The 20,404-nt window shown below is 38.7% G+C and overlaps 1 protein-coding gene across 3 annotated transcripts in view; it reads left to right on the top strand.

Moving 5' to 3' along the window:
* Positions 1-1,529: 1,529 nt before the first annotated feature.
* The window catches only part of lg20h5orf22 (linkage group 20 C5orf22 homolog), a 72,806-nt gene continuing 53,931 nt past the window's right edge, over positions 1,530-20,404 (top strand). The window contains exons 1-2 of one of the 3 annotated variants that reach the window (XM_017440278.3): positions 1,530-1,708; positions 19,737-19,882. In XM_017440278.3, the coding sequence (XP_017295767.1) occupies positions 1,640-1,708; positions 19,737-19,882 (215 nt within the window). In that variant the 5' untranslated portion in view covers positions 1,530-1,639. Of the gene's footprint in view, positions 1,709-19,736; positions 19,883-20,404 lie in introns of those variants that run through there. The other 2 variants (XM_037981891.1, XM_017440279.3) reach the window with 2 other exon arrangements.

Here is a 20,404-nt window from a genome sequence, read left to right as displayed (position 1 = left end):
TAGAACAGCTACTGTTAGGATGCAGTTTATCCAAAAATACCTGACAGGATCTCCTGTATGGAGAGACGTGGCCAGCTGCATTTTAAGACGTGTAAATTCTCTGGGGCTGGATGCTACTCTGTTTTTAACCGATCTTAGTGTTTTAAAGACTAAAGGGTTGCCCCAGTTTTATCAGAGTGTTTTTAAATCCTGTGCTTTTTTTAAATTGAAAAGAGCGGAAACGTTTCACTCTCTGCATTGGCTTTTAGAAGAGCCGATGGTGTGCGGGGCAAGACTGGCCGTCGAGGATAGCGGCGTCCCCGGAATTGGCTAAGCCATGACCAGATCTGGGACGGTGACCATGCGGCAGCTGGTGCGAGTGGCCGGGACGGACCTCTCTGACGTCCAGAAGGTCGGCGAGGTGTTCAGGGTCCGGTCCGCCAGACTGGTTCGCCGATATCTGGAGCGGGTGAAGGAGATACTGAGTGCTGCAGAGAGGATACTCCTGCAGCAATACGCAAACGGAGAGTGCTCTCCTGACCCGAGGGACCCGTATCCAGGAGTGTTTGTGGAGCCAGATTTTAAAGAGGATGGTGGTCCCCTCTTGCGATCGGTGGCTCCAGGAATGGAGCTCAACAATGCTGCACCGAAAGCATTATACAGACAGTGTGTGAAGACCATTAACAGAAGAACACTGAAAGAAAGGGCCGTAAGCGTGTGGCGCGACAAATTCAAGGGGCAAGTCCCGCAATGGAGGACCTTTTATAAACCGCCCATAAAGAAACGGACTGGTGACCTGCAATGGCGGATATTACACGGAGCCATTGCCACAAACTCGTTTTTATCGGTCATCAGTCCTGGGGTTTTAAATGAGTGTCCTTTTTGTAATTTGTTTGAGAGTGGTTTTATGGATTGTGCACATCTGAATGGTTTTTTAATTTTTTTAATGAGGATTTTTAGCCTTTTTGGCGTAGTTTTTACCCATTCTGTTTTTATCAACGGTGTGCATTACAGTAAAAACACTAGTTTTAAATCCCGGATTTTAAATTATTTAATTGCAGAAGCAAAAATGTCTATTTATATAACACGAAGAGACAAATTGCAGGCTGGACCTCAACTTAATGTCGTGGCTCTGTGGAAGTGTAATGTTAAGGCGAGGTTGAGGTTAGAGTTTTGTTTCCACAGAGCCACCGGGAATTTAAATAGTTTTTTAAAATTGTGGAGTTTTAAGAATGTACTGTGCACCATTTCATATGAAAATGAACTAATTTATAATAAGTTATTAATGTAAATATTTATTGTTTTATTAGTTCATGTACTCTAACAAAGTTTATTGACAAATGTAAATAAATGTTTTGTTAAAAATCAAAAAATCTTCTTCTTCTTCTTCTTCTTCTTCTTCTTCTTCTTCTTCTTCTTATTATTATTATTATTATTATTATTATTATTATTATTATTATTATTATTATTATTATTATTATTATTATAAAGCGCAGCACCAGGAATCTTTTTTTATCGTCCATCTTGTTTCTACCCGGAGCTAAAAAAGTGCTGGATTGTTTCCGCTAAGGCATTTTTTAACTGAAGTTTTCCAGTCGGGGGAAGGTTCCGACAGTAGGTCAGTCTTACTTTCTGTAACTGGACGAAACCATTTGTCACCATGAGCTCTACTCTGCGGAAAAGGTTCTACCAAAAGCTGCCAGTTTGGATCGTGGAGGATCACCATGAAGTAAGGCTCGATTTGTCTATGTGTTCTGGGCTGGCAGGAACATCGTTTTGCAGCCCAGGATCTAATCCGTGTCGTAAAGCTGGTGTTTGATTGTGAAAACAGTTGGCTCCATGGTCTTGTTTCGGTATACACAATTTGAACAACTTTAATTTAGATATGACAGTTGTTACGTAACTCGGTTTATTTTACTCAGACAAAAATGCACCAAGTTGATTGTTTAAATAAATGTTAAACACAACTAGTAAAATGAAAGACTGTCTTACTTAAAATACTTGAACAGCTGTGAAATAGATGAAGGCTTGCTTTTGTTTCTTTGAGTGGACAAAACGTCCCCAGGTTTACAGGTTAACTCTAACTTTCCTTCACTTCACTGCTGGTCATTGAAGACTGTAGCATCTACAGTGTAGACTTTGATTTTCATAATTGATGAAGGTGACGGTAAACCAGCACACAGACAAATGTTTTTACTACATCTTGGTGTTCTCGCTGCTCAGAATGTCAGATTTGTTTTTACGCACTGCACAAAAACCCATTCAAATCAAATCAAATCAAAATTATGTGTTAAGCGCATTTAAAAACAACTGTTGTTGGCCAAAGTTCTGTATACAATAAATAAATAAATAAAATTTAAAAAGACAGCTACAGAATAGAAGTTCAGTCGTTTTTCTTTTTTAACCTGATTTGGATTTACCATATCCTGGATGACTGAGAGTAAAACAACATTACCGAATACAAGAGTAGGCACTGTAAAGGCTCCAGCATACTCCATGAGAAGACACAAAGTCTACGAATATTTACTGTATTAAAATATAAATTATTGAAGCGGAGAAACAGAGGCCCCTCCTCTTTTCGCTAAAGTGGTTTAGCTCTGGCTCTGAACAGCTAATGAGAAGAAACATGAAACATCAAACTGCAAGAAAGTGCAGTTAACCAAAAAGGGCATTAAACACATGAAATTTGCATTTCAAACAACATGTAATGAACAAGTTATTTATTTGTAGCATACATGTTGTTTAAATATTATTTGTATGTTAACTAAATGTGAAAATTTAATGCAATGACAACGCACAAACATGTTGTTCATGCAGAAACATGTCCAGAACGCATCAAAGTTGCATGAAAAAGTCATGTGTCTCCTGCTGACTCCTGGCATCACAGAATGTATGCATCAGTTTTTTGATACACAATTAATACAACATTAAATTTTAGATACAAATGTTCCGGGGAGGTTGGAGAAGTGGTCCGGTGGGAGGAAGGGTGATGATCTATCTACTTTAGCATCTCCCCAGGCCACAGTGAATTGGTAACAAGCGAACACATACAGACCATACAGATATTTAATTTAATTTAGTATATGCTGTGACCTTCATGAGGGGATAAGTGATGCTGTTGGTGGTGGGGGTGAGGGGTAATGCTAGGAGAAATGTTGTGCTAAGTGTTAACCAATGAGGCAAGATCTGTCTTTAAAACTTGTTGCCATCTGTGGTTAATTTTCTGCTCATCATTATTAAAACCTCCATGTGGTAACTCAGGCTCGACCTTAAGTAACTTATTATTAGGAGTCAGAGCTTCTAAGTCGTTGAGGTCTGAAGACACGTTGGTGATTGGGTCTGTTGTTTATGATAGCCTCAGCTTCACATAGAAAGGTATGAAGACCTTCTTCATCTAACATTTGTTCTTTCACAGTGTTACTTCCAAAAAAGGGCTCAACATATTTGAGGACACAGAGTCAAAAGAGAGGGTTCAAACATTTTACATTACATTTTATTTTTAAAGGCTATTTCTTAAAGAGTTTGATTCCTCAGCAGCCATGTCTGTGAAAAAAACAGAAACCCTCACAGTCCCCGTGTCCCTGAGCGACGCATCCTGGAGGTGGTAGCGCGAGCGAGCAAGCGAGCAGGCTGGAAAGAGGGAAGGAAGCCCACAAACTCCAACCCCTGACAAGCTCCTCTTGCTTCTGAAGACCAGCCTATTTGTAGGCGGGTGAAAAAAAACAGCCCACAGGTTAAAATAATCAAATCTTAATTACAAAAGATTAATAAACCCCCCAAATTATAAAAACAGCAAAAACAATATTTAAGATGTGCCCAAAGCACATAACACACAGTGATGTTGCTAATTTTTCTCACCAAACAGATTAGTCGCTCCTAACTGCCTTTGTGGTGAGATCCAGTGGGAGAATTGAAATGCCACTGTAAACACCTGTTGCAGATTCTTAGTGATCTTAGAGGTGTTCCATTTTGGTATAGAGTTCCTCAACTCACTGTCAGCAGACCAAAGGTTGGTTTTGTTATCAGAGTACATCTCTTTGACTTGTCCTCTCTAGCGAGGAATCATCTGAAGACATCAGTGTCAAGTGAAGAAGCAATTTCCAAATACACAGCTCTTACGGTAAGACACTTGAATATGACACCATATCTTTTTATGTCCTCTTCCTCTTTTCACCAAGAACAGGCCAAAATAACCAACTCTGTCTTTATTGGAAAGGGGATCCTCAGACAAAACCCTTAACTTTCATTCCGTGAAATTTCTTGCAAGTCACACACTTAAACAACATTCTCCTGATAGTTCCATTAGCTTCAGGAATCCAGAATGTGATTCCGTCACTCATGAGCTGTAACTTCATGGACATGTCTCAGCATTAGCTTTATAGTGGTTGAGCCTTTTGCTAAGAAGGCTGGTTGATTGAAGCCATTCGACATCACTGTTCGAGTTAACCTTCCTGTAACTTTCAAGACTCCATCTTGAAAAACTGGATTCAACCACAGCAATGAGCGACTCCTTTTCACTCGTCTGTGTATTTAGCATCGCTTCACTGAAGTGTTGTCTGACAGTACTTCTAAATCTGTATTTCTGCATCACTTAAGTCTTTGCACATTAAATTTGCTTCTTTGAAGGCCTTCTCAAGCTGACTCACTTTGCCTTCTCTGCTTGTTTCCTTTACTTTTGATTTTAGTGCCTTGAGCAACCTTTTCAGTTTAGAAACCAAGCAATAGTGCAACTGGTGCATTGGATCTTTGGGCTCTTGTGCCTCAATGACATGAGCTTCAACAACTCCTCTGACTTCTAGGTCATTGATATCCAACATTCAAGGATCTGGATACTTGGGCCACTGATCTTGTGTATTGAGCAAGAAACTTGGTCCTGAAAGCCGTGTTTCATTCTTCAAGAATGCTTCAACAGTCTGTCCTCTAGAAACAGTCAGCAAGGTTCATAGTGGTACTGATGTATATCCAGTGTGATGTTTGAGAGTTCTCCAAAATTGCTGAGACACTCTTAGCAACAAAAGTCTTGAATCTTGCGTTTTCGCTGTTCAAGTATTTAAGCACTGCTGTTCAAGTATTTAAGCAAAGCAGTAAGTAGCTTGTTGTTCCCTAAGCATCTTCACTTACATCAGAAAAATTATGGAGTTGTGTGAAAACCGGGACACCAGACTGCTTAACTTTGACACATCTGTCAACTCCAAACTTTTCAAGTTGTTGCAATTTTGACATCCACTTCTGACAACTCTTAACAATGTTTTCTGGCAGATCTTTATACCTTTAAGATCCTGCAGGATTTTTTTTAGCAGTATTACAGGAGTCAGAAAACCCAACAGGTCAAAAATGGAACTGATGAGTGACAGCAAACCTACTGTAGCGAGTGACCTCTCCTTGACATTAATCTTGAGCTTGAACTGATCTGATTTAGCACACCACTGAATTACCAAAGCCCTATCCAATGGGAAGTTGTCTGCATCCAAATCCAGATGTTGAAAACTTTGTGCTCTTTACTCTTCAGGAATTGAGCTGAACAACTTCCTGCTGTTGCTGGACCACTTAGTCGAAATCCACCCTTTGCCAACATACTCTTTAAGTCAGCACAAAGAGTGATTGTGTCTTCATCCGTCATTGATTTTAGACAATCATCAATATAAATGTTTTTCTTTGCTGTTTTGGCAACTTCTGGACCAAAGTCAGCTTCAAAATCTGTTGCACATTTATGAAGTGCAAAGGTTGCAACAATCTGAGAAGCTGTTGTACCAAAAATGTGTACCTGCATCTTGTGTTCCACAAGTTGCTGCTCTATTTTCCCATTTTTGGGTTCAAAGCCCTTCACAGTATAGAGAGTGCACTTTTGAGTGTTTCAAATGATATATTCTTGTACACAGACTCTGGAAAGTTTGTTGTTTTAGTGCTATTAGATTTGTCTGCTGCATTTGACACTGTTTATCACAACATCTTAATCTCTCGTCTTGAGCACTATGTGGACATTAGGGGTGTCGTCCTTAATTGGTTTTGGTCCTACCTAACTAATAGAAGTTTCTGTGTAAAAATGGACAATTTTATGTCTTCCACAGGTCCTCTTCCATATGGGGTCCCCCAGGGATCAATCCTTGGCCCTCTTTTATTGCTCTTTACCTTCTCCTCCTTGGCTCTGTTTTTAGGAAATATGGCATTTCATTTCACTGCTATGCTGATGATTGCCAGATCCATTTTCCCTTGTCACAAACCGACACAGTCCAGCAACTTGCACACTGTAATGATATTAAAGCATGGTTTTCTCTTAACTTCCTTAGTCTAAATGAGAACAAGACAGAAGGTATGTTGGTTGGATCGAGTTGCTGTCCCTCTCCCAGTGTAGATCTTGGCTCACTGTCATTTTATCTCAGGGACTGTGTCACCAACCTGGGGGTGAAGTTTGACTCTGATTTTAAATGTGAAAAACAGATCAGCAGTGTTGTTCAGAAAAGTTTTTATCAACTTTGGCAAATATCAAAGGTGAAACCAATCTCTCAAAATCTGACTTGGAGAAATTAATCTAATTTATCACAGCTCGTCTCGACTACTGTAATGCACTGTATGTAGGCATTAGCCAGACGTCTCTTGTCCATCTGCAGCTTGTGCAGAACTCTGCTGCTCGCCTGTTAACTCGGGGCCGTAGGCGTGAGCACATACCTCCAATCTTGGTGTCCCTTCCTGTGCACTACAGACTTAATTTTAAGCTTCTTTTATTTGTTTTTAAATGCTTGAACAATCTTGCCCCACCATATTTACCTGAGTTGCTTCAGCCTTACTGCCCACCCCGATCCCTAAGATCAGCTGATCGGTTGCTGCTGACAGTCCCTTAAACTGGGCTGAAGCTCAGAGGTGACAGAGCATTTGCTGTTGTTGCTTCCAAGCTCTGGAACAATTTACTCTTAAGTGTCAGACAGGCCTCCTCCCTTCCTGTTTTTAAATCTCTTTTAAAAACAGACTTTTATTTTTTGACTTTTAACACACTGTGATTTTGTCTTGTATGGCACCTTAAAACACACCTGCTGTGAACCTGGTATGTGTATGTTTTGTATGTTTCTCTTCTTATTGTTTTAATCTATTTTTATCTTATTATACAGCACTTTGGCTACCCCTGTGGTTTTTAAAACATGCTATAAAAATAAAGTTGATTGATTGATTGATAATACGCCCGTCGGTTGGTACAATCTAGGGAACAAAGGGTTTGACATTTCCATGTTAATCAGATGTAAAGCTTTAGCATTGACCAGGTTTAAACAAAGGGGTAACCTTGACTTTTGACCCTGAGACCTTGAAATCAATTGATATCTTCTTTGACCTATGAAGTCAAAAAAGGTATCTGTTTAGCTTGATATCATCTCAAGGTTACAATTCCAGTCTGTGATTAATTGACCTTTCGCAGAAGCCCCGCCCCCTTAGTTACTGTTGCTACGCCCGTCAAGCTTTCTGTAGCAGATGAGCGTTAGCGCATGTCATGACGGGGATAGGTCGTATACCAGTGCGTGTTAGTGACTCGTTTTGGAGCAATACCAGCGCGATATCATCCAGATCAAGGCAAAAGGGGTTACAATATGCAGTGGAGGGATATATTCAGAATATTACAGTGCGCTACGAAGGAGACACAACGATCCTCGAGGCTAGAGCACACCGGTCTCAAGCTAAATCGGAGAAACCTCATGACCTCTACCTCAAATGCAACCAGCACACCCTTGTAGACCAGTCTTGTTCCTGCACTGCAGGGTAAGTTCTCTCTCTCTCTTTTAAGTTCTATATTTTGTTAGTTATGTACTGTAATAGTCAAATTATTATGTAATACTGGTAAGTTAGCTAGGTAAGTTAAGCTAGTAACTGTCATCAGAGCAGAGGCTAGCTTGTTACTCTGTTCATAGAGCTACCTAATGTTATATATTAAAGCACTCATACAGTTACTGTAAGTAGTTGAAATCAAACATGTTCAAACCCCACATTCTGAACAGATATTTTAGTAGTGTGGATGAGATTAAACAAAAAAAAAAACACCACATTGAACTAGCTTTTTACTGATACATATTTGAGTCATTGTGCCAACAAAAGTTGGCCTAACTTTGAAGTTTAAATAAAAATATGGAAGTATTTTAAGACGTGAGTGTGCAGTATTAATCAACCCCTAAAAATAGTATTTTGTGGTGCATCCTTTAGCTTTTATGACTGCCAACAGGTTATTTTTTAAGTGCTGATGAACTTTCCGCACCTTTAGTCTTGGATTTTAGTCCATTTTCTTGTGCTGTTTGAAAAAAAAAAAAGATGAAAACATTAATTGATAAAACATTGAAATGATTGAGGTTTTTAATAATTTAGATTACAGCTGTAGCTAGTTACGTTATTGTCAAAAGCATTAAAAATAACTTATGCTACTGTTTTCTTTAAACAGGTTACCAGGTTTTTGCTCACATATTGTGGGCCTTATGCACACCGTGGACCTGTGCCGTGCCAGAAATGCTGACATCTCCTGTACAAGCCAGCCCCAGCAGTGGCACAAAGCCAGGGGGAAGAAAATTTGTGGACAACCTGTAAGCAGTGTGGTGGTAGCCAAGGCCAAAGTCAATCGCAAGCGGAAACCCATCATGTCCAGTTTTATCCACAATAAGTATGTTTTTTTTCCCTTCACATGTACTACAGCAACATTGTCAGTGACACTGTTCAGAATGTATTCCTGTGCACCGTGTGACATCAAAGACAATACTCACCTCAGAATTAATTGTTTTTTATAGGAAAGAGTTAGGGACAGGAGCATATAGTCTACTGAGGGAGATGTCAGATGCACCCATAAGCTATATCACAGATGCCTCTGCACCAGAGGTCGAAGTTGGAGGCAGGAAGTATGCTGTGGGGTGCGGTCTAAGCCACCAGGTGAGAAGCACAGATTTAAAAGCCAGACATCAAGTAGCACTTCATGCTGTTGTGCAAAAAAAATTATAAAATCCCTACAGGTTTGCTGTTTCATAAAAAAACAATTTACATATTCTAATAAGGTGCTTTAGTGATAAAGAGAAAAATAATTTGCATCAGGCTGACATATACAGTATAATAGACATAAATACATAGAGTACTGAGCCACATAGAATCCAGAAATGTTTATTTGTCTAGCATCTTTCACAGCTCATGTAAACAGACAGCTTAACAGTGGTGATAAAAAAACATGTTAAATGTAAGTCATGTGATTTACTAATGGATGCTACTACTGTCCCTTCATTATGTGTGGCTGGAAGTTTGAAAGCATGCTTACCACATACCAGATGTGATTTATGATTCCTAATCTTGTGTTAGGAATTTTGTCTGACACTATCTTGAACTTTTTGATTTTAGCAATAGCCCGCTCTATGTGCACCCTGTGCTTTGCAATGCGCTTTGTCTCCAGAACATCTCTGACTGGCATTTGCCTCTTGGACCTTGAAAATGGTGGCATGTTTAACTGCAGTCTGATTGCCTGAATTTCATCCTCAATCAAAAAACCCTTATCAGCCATTATGCCATCCCCTTTTTGCAAATAGCCATTGTCTATAAGTGTCTCTAGCAGGGGGATGATTCCACACTGTCTGACAATCTCTTTGTCAGACATGGATCCTGTGAAGAGAACAGATGAAAAAATGACAGCCCCACGGGGGTCATAGGTAACGAGTGATTTCACGGTGTTGGTGTTTTTGTAATTTGAAAAGCTCTGACTTTGTAACACCAGTGATGTTGGCCTTTCTATTTTTAGCTCTGTGCAATCTAATATAGCAAATGTGGATGGGTAGTCGGCTTTGTAGGTTTCAGGCATGTTTTGCATAATGACGTCTCTGTGAGGCCAAATGGGTAGTTCACCCAATACATCAAACATATAATGGATCCATGAATTGAAAATATTACTTGCTGTTTGCATGTTTATATTAAATCTAAATGCAAGGCTTTTTAGATCTTCGTTGTTGCGGAGTTTAATTAAAACAAACAGCAGCTGACTACGAAGGGGTATCTCCCTAACGTCCCAATCATTATGTTTGTATGTTAGGGGTACATTTACTTGAGCAGTGTGGGGATCATTTGGGATGCCAAATATTGTGCACAGTTGGTTGAACCGTTCGTATGTGAAGCCAGTACTGTATTCAAACATTTTGGGGATTTTACTGCTTTCAAGGAGTTCAGGTGTCAGACTTTTCTTTTTAAGTGTGTCAATTTGTGCTTTCAGGTTTTCTATTTCAGTTTCTTTTAATGTCAATTTCAATTTCATGTTGTTGTTTTCCTCTTCTAGTTTCTTTTCCTTCTCCATCCTCTGCTCCTCTTCCGTCCTCTGCTGTGGGGGTCGCTCTGGACTATATGTAAAGAAAAAAAAGTTGCATATTAATGATAATTTAAATTTCTCTCCGTTTACAGCTGCCACTTATTGGCCACACTGATCCTGGAGCAGCTCCTGTCAGCCAACCAGATGACTTTCCCAACTTTCCTCTGCCGCACCAAGCCACCAGCGTCTGCACTGTTCTGAATGAAAGTGCCATACAACATTACACAGAACTGAGCATTTCATTGGCTGATTCTATCACTCTGGAAAGAGAAACTAGAGCACAGAGCACAAACCATTTGTGGTTCAATGCAAGGTCTGCCCGAATCACATCAACATAATTTAAAAGAATCTGCTCTAGAAGAGCCGACCATGAAAAACTTGCTACAAACTTAAAGAGTGCAGCATCAGTACAAACAAAGACCATGAAAAGAGGTGTAGAACAAGAGCCAAATGCAGCCAAACATTACACCATGCTCACAGGTAACCAAGTATATCCATGTGGTTTTGTTGTGAATCCCCATGCCCCACATCTTGTTACATCACCTGACCGTAAGGTGATAGAGAGGGGAGGGAGTGAAAGCCCAAGCTATGGGCTTTTAGAAATTAAGTGCCCTTCTAAGAGCAGCTTCACGAAGTGTCCCTACCTTTACAAGCAGGCAGATGGTACCTATAAATTAAGAGTGTCATGCCTACCATTACCAAATAATGGGGCAGCTTGGGCTCACATGTATGTCATGGTGTGATTTCTTTGTTAAATGTGAAGAGGACTACCACCTGGAAAGAATACACTTTGATGTTGCAAAATGGGAAGAAATGAAGAGCAAGCTTGATGCATTTTTCTTTGACTACTATGTAGCATGCCAGTAAAATAAATCAGTTATTTCAGTACTTTTGGATTGTGTTCCATTGCATTTGACATTGTTGTATGATTGTTTGTTTCAGCCTCTCAACAGAGTGAATGTTATAATAAAATGAGAGAAATTCACTGTCAGAAATTTACTTCTGTGTGTTCCATCATTCAGCACAATGTATAGTTTAATTATCCAGGGCAGCCTTACAATAATTTTAAAACAGTACTAATTAATAATATACATATCACTCACCACAGTCATCAGCATGCTGTTGAGTCTCTTCTGCATCATCAGCACAGGATGTGGAGCTGGAAGCATTCAGCTCAATGAAACTGCATCTGTATACACATTTTGTACGTGATTATTATTGATCTAACCTGCAAGTTGGTAAACATGTTCTTATTTACAGTGACTTAGGTGCAATATTCCCATTTACTAATGTATTTTTTTATTGTTCTGCTGCTCTTTAAAGTGGTGTAGCATTAAGTGCAACAAAGTTATAGTTTGTAGTTTGTAGTCATAGTTGTGTAGCTAGTGCATTTTAAATATATTATGAGCATAAAGACATACCGATGTTTGGGTGGCTTTCGACAGCCTCCGAGCTGCTCTCTGGTCTGGTTCAGCACTGGGACGGCAGCTACTGGGTTGGGATACTCAGGGGTGGGCTTTCCATTTAAAAAATGCTAAATGAAAGATAAAAACAAAATGAATCCAAGATGCTTGTTAAAAGAGAAAATGTTAACTAGCTAGTTAAGTTTATGTAGTTAAACTGACTAAACGTATCGTAGAGGGTTCACAGCATCGAGACCCGACAGGGAACTAATGTAAACATTAGCTTAAGTTAGCTAAGGCTAATGAGCTTACTAAACATAAGAGGGTAATCTGTGTAACAATGCCATCCAAAATAATACATAATAATAATGAATATTAATAATAACGGTGATATTATTACCTCTAGAGAAGGACAGTCACAATGAATGTTTGTCTTACCTTTGAGCATACGTAGGAATGCTTGTTTATCTTCGAGACATTCAGCTGAGAGTGAGGCCTTCCACACCGTTTTATCCATTGTAGACACCTCTCCAGTTGTTTTTGGCTTTGGGAAGGGAAAAACAAGACTCCACCATACAAACTTTTGGGATACCTAGTGTCTGATTTACACAATCCATAGGCGCATCGCTTCACCATCTTGTGGAATGTCGGACCTAGCTTACACAGCCGGAGATGCTAATGACGTGTGATTGGACAATGACTGGTTGGGGGCGGGGTTTTGCGAAAGGTCAATTACACCATTCCTTCTCTTTCCTATTTCCATTTACAACATAAAAAAAAACCAAAATGAGAATAAACAAAAAACAGAACAAGAAAACACAGAGAGAACAAGGGGTACTTCTAAAAACATATTATTTTTGTGTACATAACCGTAAGGAAATTAGATAGCAAATAGATACTTCTCAATAAATGAATCAGCTCTTTTTACCAATTCCGTATTCTAGCATGTTGTATTTGGTTAACATAGCATAGCATTTGGTTAACATAGCAGGTTTTCCCACAGAAAAGAGGCTAAGCCTTGTGGTTCGCTGGCCGACCGTAATTTAGTAAAAAAAATGTTTAAAGTTGAGAGGACAGTTGAAAATATGACTATTTATTATGTGATATTGTAAGATATGTGTGTCAAATATTTACACAACTACAGTTTTACAAAAAGGCACTTTTGAAATATTTTTTTAAACAAAAACACAATTAAAATAAATAAAAATTGTTTGCACCTAATTTGAATCCTAATGTAAGTCACATTTACAAATAAATTAAATTAACATAAATTAAAAAAAGTGCAAACAAAGCATCAACACATGTCTCACATCAAGGCCAATGAATAACAACAGAGAACTCTGAAAAATAGAGAGATGCTGTACTGTACTGTGCTTTTTGTGGCACAGGCTGCCTGTTGGATCACTACATGTAACAACAAAACAAAGCATATCTAATGCTAAATTTAGTGTTAAAGAAGGATAAAATAGCACGCGTCATATTAATATTTTCACAAAGTACAAAACATGCTTGCTTACCGTATTCGGCAGTGCAGTATTCTCCGAAAACTCAGGGGGCAGTACGCTACGTAACCAGTGAAAATACTGTAAAAATAGAGAGCAGATGGTTGCCACATAAAATATGGCTGCACATATTCAGGATGAAGAACTGTTGTGTTTCTGGCTGTGATACAGAGAGGATGTTTAAACTTAAAGCATTCAGTTTAACATTCATTGATTTATTTGCTTATTTGCTTTAGTTGTGATTCGCCCTTTATAGGACTAATATTTCTTCCCTCTGTGGTCTATAAACAGTGCTTTTTAAATCTCCTTCCATGAGTTTTGAGCCGTTTGATTATCTTTGTGATCTCTCATAAAGGGATCATATAAATGCTGACACAGACGAACCAGGTCCGCTAGAGCACCGAAATCGCTCATTTTGAATGGTGCGTGGCATCGCAGGCAGTCTGCGCGAAGTTACAAAAGGTGCATGACCATGCAACATGACACCGCATGTGGCCTTCGCGCAGGGGTGGGGACAGCGATTGTGTCACTGTTGCCGCGTGCACTCTCACGCAGTAAGATAGATAAAGGTAGAGGTTTTGGGGGTGCGGGTGGAAATATTGTGTATAAAAAATGATGTATTTTAAAATAAACAAGCGGAGCTTAGCCTGGCGGCAGGGGCAGTAAAGCCTGGCGGCCCTCTAGGCTTATAATACACTGGGGAAAACCCTGCATAGGACACCCATTTTGACCAGAGGACCGTGAACTTGTTTAGTTGTACATGGACTGAAAATGTTAATCTTTCCATGTGATAGATTTCATTATTACACTCTGTCCACTCTTCTACAGTGGGGCGTTCAGGGATGAGCCAGCGTCTGGTGACAGTTTTTTTACAGGCTGTTATTAATATTTGATACAAATATTTTGCATTGTCAGGTAGAGATTCTGTGTTACCCAAAATAAAGGTGGTGAATGTAAAAGGTATTCTTATATTAAAAATACTTTCAATATTTTTGTGTATTTATGTCCAGTATTGTCTTATTACTGTACAGTCCCAAAATATGTGCCAATGATTGAGTTCTGTATTTCCACATTGCCTCCAACACTTAGCTTCCCCCCGATGAAATTTTATGTTTTAGCGCTATAAAAAATCTAAGCAAGCATTTTCAATTAAATTCTCTCCAGGAGTGTGAGTTTGTACATTTCCATGCTGTCATGCAATAAATGGACCACTCTTCTGTGATTTTCATTTTACTTTCCCTTTCCCATTTTGATTTCACATATGATGTTGAGTGTGTTTTTTTTAATTCATAAATCTCTTATATATCCGTGGTATAATGCCCTTTTTGGATTTCTCAAGATATGCTATTAATATTTCATTAAGTACTAGTTCCTGCTCATCCAGTTATCTAATAATTTCCCGACTAAGATAGTGGCGTATCTGTAGATATCTGTATAAATCTTGTTTCTCCAAGTTATGACTTATTTTAAGTGTTTGAAAATCTTTTGTTTGGCCTTTATCTAACATTGAGAAATATGTTGTTATACCTTTAGACGGTCAATTACAGAATCCAGCATCCGTTTGTTGTGGTTTAAAATCAGAGTCATAGGCGCACCATCTTATAATTCTCAGAGTATCATGTAGTTTGTATTCCTGTTTAACATCAGAGCAGATTTTTAATTGGGATTTTATCCAAAGATTTTTTTAAATTAAATTTTAAATTGAATCTGTTCTAAATCTTTATCACCCAAGATTGTCTGCAGAGGGGGATCCGGTGTAAGAGCTAAATCAATGTCCTTCCATCGAGCATTATAGTTTTTATTACGTAGGTTTATCAGGGCTTTCATTTATGCTGAGTAGAAGTAGTTCTTTAAATATGGTACATTCATGCCCCCCTATTTCTTTTGAGAGTTGTAGTGTTTTAAATCTAATTCTCAGCTTTTTTCCCCAGCCAAATTTATCTGGAAAGCATAGCATCTCACTCTAAAAGTTGCTTTTTTGTAATTTCTACTGGTAGAGCTTGGACAGGAAAATAAATCTTTGGTAATAGATTCATTTTACCAGATTTAATTCTTTGAGTTAGGCTTATGAAGGTGGTTACAGTCAGTTGTTGTATATCCAACCTAATTTTAGTTAGGAGATTCTCATAATTGCAATTAGCTATAGTGGTTATTTCTTTGGGGAGTAGAACACCGAGTTATTTCAGTACAGTCTGGTCCCATTTAAGTTTTAGCACTAAAAGATTTTGGAGGGGTTATGATTAAATGTCAATATTTGTGTTTTATTCACATTCAATTTATATCCTGCAAACTCACCAAAGCTACTCAGGTTCTGAAATGGTGTAGGCAGTGATGTGTTTGGTTCACTTACGTACACCAACACATCATCTGCATATAGCACCACCTTGTGTACATCACCTGAGGTACTTATACTTTTGATACCTTCAGTTTGCCTTATTAGTTGGGCTAGCGGTTCTATATAAAGGGCAAAAAGTAAGGGAGAGAGTCCACATCCCTGTCTCGTTCCAAGCTCCAATTCAAAAGTATTTGATAAATATCCAATAATGTTTATCCGTTCATTTGGTCTTGATTATTTCAATAAAATCGGAATGAAAACCAAACCTCTCAAGTACTATTATATAGAAAGTCCCAGCTTACATTACAGTATCAAAAGCTTTTTCAGCGTTTGGGCTAATCACTGTAGCTGGTATTTGATATTTTTGGATGTGGTTCAATATATGCAACGTGTGACATATATTATCATGAGTTTGTCTCTGTGGGATAAAACCAGCTTGATCGGTGTGAATAAGATCTGGAAGTATCTCCTGTATTCTCTTCGAGAGAATTCATGTGAAGAGCTTATAGTTGATATGACAAGATACAGTTAGTAGACCCGGTAATTCAGCCTCGACACAGGAGTGAGAAGTTAACATGGCTTTATTAAATGACTTGGAGAACATTACACACAGCAACTGGATCTCTGGCAGCAGCTCTGGGGAAAGAGAGGAGAGTTCAATGATCCACACGTAACCCAGGAAGTAGAAATGGGCGAAGGAAGCAACACTAACCTGGGTGCTTAGCTCCACCTTAAATCGCTTATACCATTCAGATGGAAAGCCGTCAGGTCCTGGAGATTTTTTTGTTTTAAGCTTTGAGATGGTGTATGAGAGCTCCTGTTCTGTACTAATCTTTGATTTTGATCATGTGACAAAACAGGTAGGTTAAGTTGTTCAAGGAATTGCTTAATTTTTTGCACATCTTTTAAGTTTGGCTGTGTGTATAATTGTTTCTAATAACTTAGGAAAGCTTGTTTGATTTCACTTTGTTTATACACACACCTCTTAGAATGTGGGTCCCTTATTTTATATATTGTGTTGTCTGCTTGTTACTTTTGTAATTTTCTCCCTGATAGTTTGGCAAACTTGGTCCCCGGTTCATAGTATAAATCATCTTTTTTTGTATTTCTTGTAAATATATTGCATTAAGTTTATTTCTTAATATTTTGAGCTTTACACGATCTTCTGGTTTTAATTCTTACTTAGGTTTTGTCTCAACCTCTTTTATTTCATTGTTCAATTCTGATAGTTTTAATTGGTTTGCTTTTTTTTTGGAACACAATAAGATATAATTTTACCCCTCATAACAGCTTTTAGTCTGTCCCATACTATTTCTGGACTGACCTCTCTGTTAAGGTTTTCTTTTAGAAATATACTTGTCAGATTTGATTAGTTTTGTAAATTGCAAGTCATTCAATATGCTCGTATTTAATCTCCACTGTGTTTCTCTGGAGTCCTCATAAATGGGAGTGTGTGATCAGAGGTCAGTGTTGCCTATCTCACAGTTACAAACCTTATGAAACTCTTTTTTTTAAAAGTGAAAAAATAATTTATTCTGGAGTTTACCATATGTGCACGAGAGAAATGAGTATAATCGTGGCTTGTTGGATATAAACTCCTCCAGATATCTATAATACCATATCCTATCATTAGAACTTTAATTTTCTTTTGTAAAGACGTTTGGGGAATTTGTTTAGAAGAGTCAAGCAATGAATTAAGTGTTATGCTCCATTCCCCACCACAGGTAAGTATACCAGTTGATTGTCCCATTAATCAAATAGTTTTTTATAAAATGAAAAGTCACTGCCTGGTGGAGCGTATACATTAAATAATGTTACATTGACTTTGTCTACTCTACCTGTTATCAACGAATATCTTCCCTTCTTTGTCATTGGTTTCAGAAATAAGTTCAAATGGAACTCCCTGCGATATCAAAGTGGCTACACCCTGCCTATGACCAGACTTATATAATGAGTAATATATTTTGGAGAAAACCATCCTTTTTAGTTTTTCATGTTCCATGTCTTAAGATTTTGATCAGGAGTGTACATCCTGGCACCCTATAGGGATAAGAATAAAGGCATTCCTAACTAAACTAAATCATGGTGGTCACATGCAGCAAGAATCACTTAAACAGTATTTTTTCCCATTACAGGCGTGAAATGTTATTTCACGCTGATAGCAACACATTCTTCATCAATGGAAACCTCAAGGACACTGAATATGCGAAATTGCTTCATAATGATGTGTTTCCTTCTTTATGCACTGAAGCTGGCACGTTCCCTGAGTTTTTCCAGCAAGATGGTGCACCACCACATTATGGGTGTCAGGTCCGAGCATTCCTAGATGAACAGTTTCCTGGAATGTGGATTGGTCGTCGTGGGCCAGTTGAATGGCCCCCAAGGTCTCCCGATCTGACCCCCTTAGACTTATCTTTGGGGTCACCTGAAAGCAATTGTCTATGCTGTGAAGATACGAGATGTGCAGCACCTGAAACTACGGATACTGGAAGCCTATGCTGGCATTTCTTCTGCGGTGTTGCTATCAGTGTGTGAAGAGTGGGAGAAGAGGGTTGCATTGACAATCTAACACAATGGGCAGCACTTTTAACATGTTTTATAAGTTGTGAGAAACTTGTAAATAACTCATGAAAGAATAGAGTTACGTTAAAACCAAGCACACCATTGTTTTTCTTGTGAAATTCCCAATAAGTTTGATGTGTCACATGACCCTCTTCCCATCGAAAAAACAAAAGTTGGATCCAAAATGGCAGACTTCAAAACGGCCGCCATGGTCACCACCCATCTTGAAAAGTTTTTCCCCTCCCATATACTAATGTGCCCCAAACAGGAAGTTAGTATCACCAACCATTCCCATTTTATTAAGGTGTATCCATATAAATGGCCCACCCTGTACACTTGTTGTGTTTGCAACAACCTTGTCTTTCTGTTAGAGTACCGAAATCATCCACTTTGAATGTAGCACGATGCGCACAGCGCCAAGTTACACAAACTAGGAGGTGCATGGCCATGCAACGTGACACCATGCGGGACCTTCGCGCAGGGGCGGGGACAGCACGATTGCGTCACTGTTGGCACGCGTGAGGTAGATAAAGATAGTGGTGAGGTAGATAAAGGTAGCGGTTTTTGGGGTGCAAGTGGGAAAAAAACATGTATAAAAAATGACATATATTACAATAAACAAAGTGTTTATAGATGGATGACTTGCGTTTATGTTCGATGATTACATTGCAGGACGTGCAGCTGGGTAGGAAATTGTTTTGCGCGGCCCTTTGCTGAAATCTTTGTGGGCAAATGTGAAGCATTAGCGCACATTTTTGCTTCGGTCGCTCCTCCTGCATTCTCCCAGTATTCTGATGTTAACAGGATATGACGTTGCATGTCTTCTTCGTGAGTTATTTGGCGTTATTTTGTATTCCACACTAAACAAACCCACAAAGTAGAGCCTAGACCGTAGAAAAGGTGGCGAATCACTTTAGAAACAAAAAATATTAGGTTAAAGTTGCGGGAAAGTTGCAGTGTTTTGGGCAAAGGTGCAAAAAGTTTGCGGGGTTTGCTTGATTTTGCGTTAACAGTTGCGATCGCAACATTGCAAAATCCTGGAGGGTCTGCTTAATACATAGACTGAATAGATCTACATGTATATCACAAAATTCAGACTTTACATGCCAACAATAAATATTATTTTATGATTGGCCGACAGGTTCTTAATTCAAGACAGCTGTATTGACTTAAAAGATCAAAATTATTTTCGTCTACTCATAATCTAATAATTTGATGTGTTGAGCTTCATCATTTCTCAATGTGATAAATGTTGTGTTCTGTCTAAAGTCATTGAAATGTGTGTCAAACACTCTGTGTACGAGACTTGAGAGCTCTGGTTGGACTGTAGCTTAGACTGACAGTGTAGAGATACCATATCCAAACATACACTCAATAAGATTTATTAAGGATTAGATTTTTTGACCTGATCAAATGTGAGTTGTCCACTTCTGACTCCTGAAGAATGTTCACCTCTCGTCCGACTTTGTCCTGAATTTCATTCTTATAAAGTCTCATGTCCTGATGTGCAAAATAGGAAATCTCAGTGAATCGTAATTTTGTGTAAACCAATCTGCTACCTGACTAGTTTAAGAGTAATATGTATTTTTAGTTTTGATAGTTTTGTTGTTATTGTATGTAGTGGTAAAAAACAGTAATACAATATTTTCTTGCAGGTGGTGTGTTACATCTATCGAGCCATTGGATCCAGACATCTCCCACTCAGTAACATCCAGCTGGTCCATTTGGACTCCCACCCTGACCTGCTTATTCCTGTGAACATGTGTGCAGACACAGTGTTTGATAAGGAGAAACTCTTCAGGTATGTTTTGTGCCAGACAGGTGTCTGTGTCAGAGAGTGCTGACAGGTAAATCCTGCAGCAGAGCATAAACATATAGTTTTATCAAAGGCTTAACATTCCTGGAAGGAAGCACATCACCTGTCATCTTTTATTTTAAACTAAAATCCTCTTATGATAAGAAGGGATGGAGTTACAGCTGTTTTCGTCAGACTTAGTGTGTGATGTCATTTACAATTTTATGTGATACTGAATATATTGAAGTTTATTCTCAGCTACTACCACACCAAATTTTAACTCAATATCTGCAAAACTGAGTTATAGCCAATTAGGGCTGCAACAACGAATCGATAAAATCGATAAAAATCGATAAAATTCGATAATTAAAAGCGTTGGCAACAAAATTCATTATCGATATGTGTCGCGCAATTTATGCGTCACTAACGTTGTCGCGGAAACGGTGACATCACCCGCAGCGCGTTTGCTGAACAAACTCCGTCCCAAATATAAGTCATTGCTCCGTCCGCTCCGTAAAAAAAAAAAAA

This window comes from Kryptolebias marmoratus, linkage group LG20 (assembly GCF_001649575.2).
Source record: "Kryptolebias marmoratus isolate JLee-2015 linkage group LG20, ASM164957v2, whole genome shotgun sequence".
NCBI lineage: Eukaryota > Metazoa > Chordata > Actinopteri > Cyprinodontiformes > Rivulidae > Kryptolebias > Kryptolebias marmoratus.
Note: the sequence above shows the minus strand (reverse complement) of the source record. Positions and strands in the feature narration are given on the sequence as shown.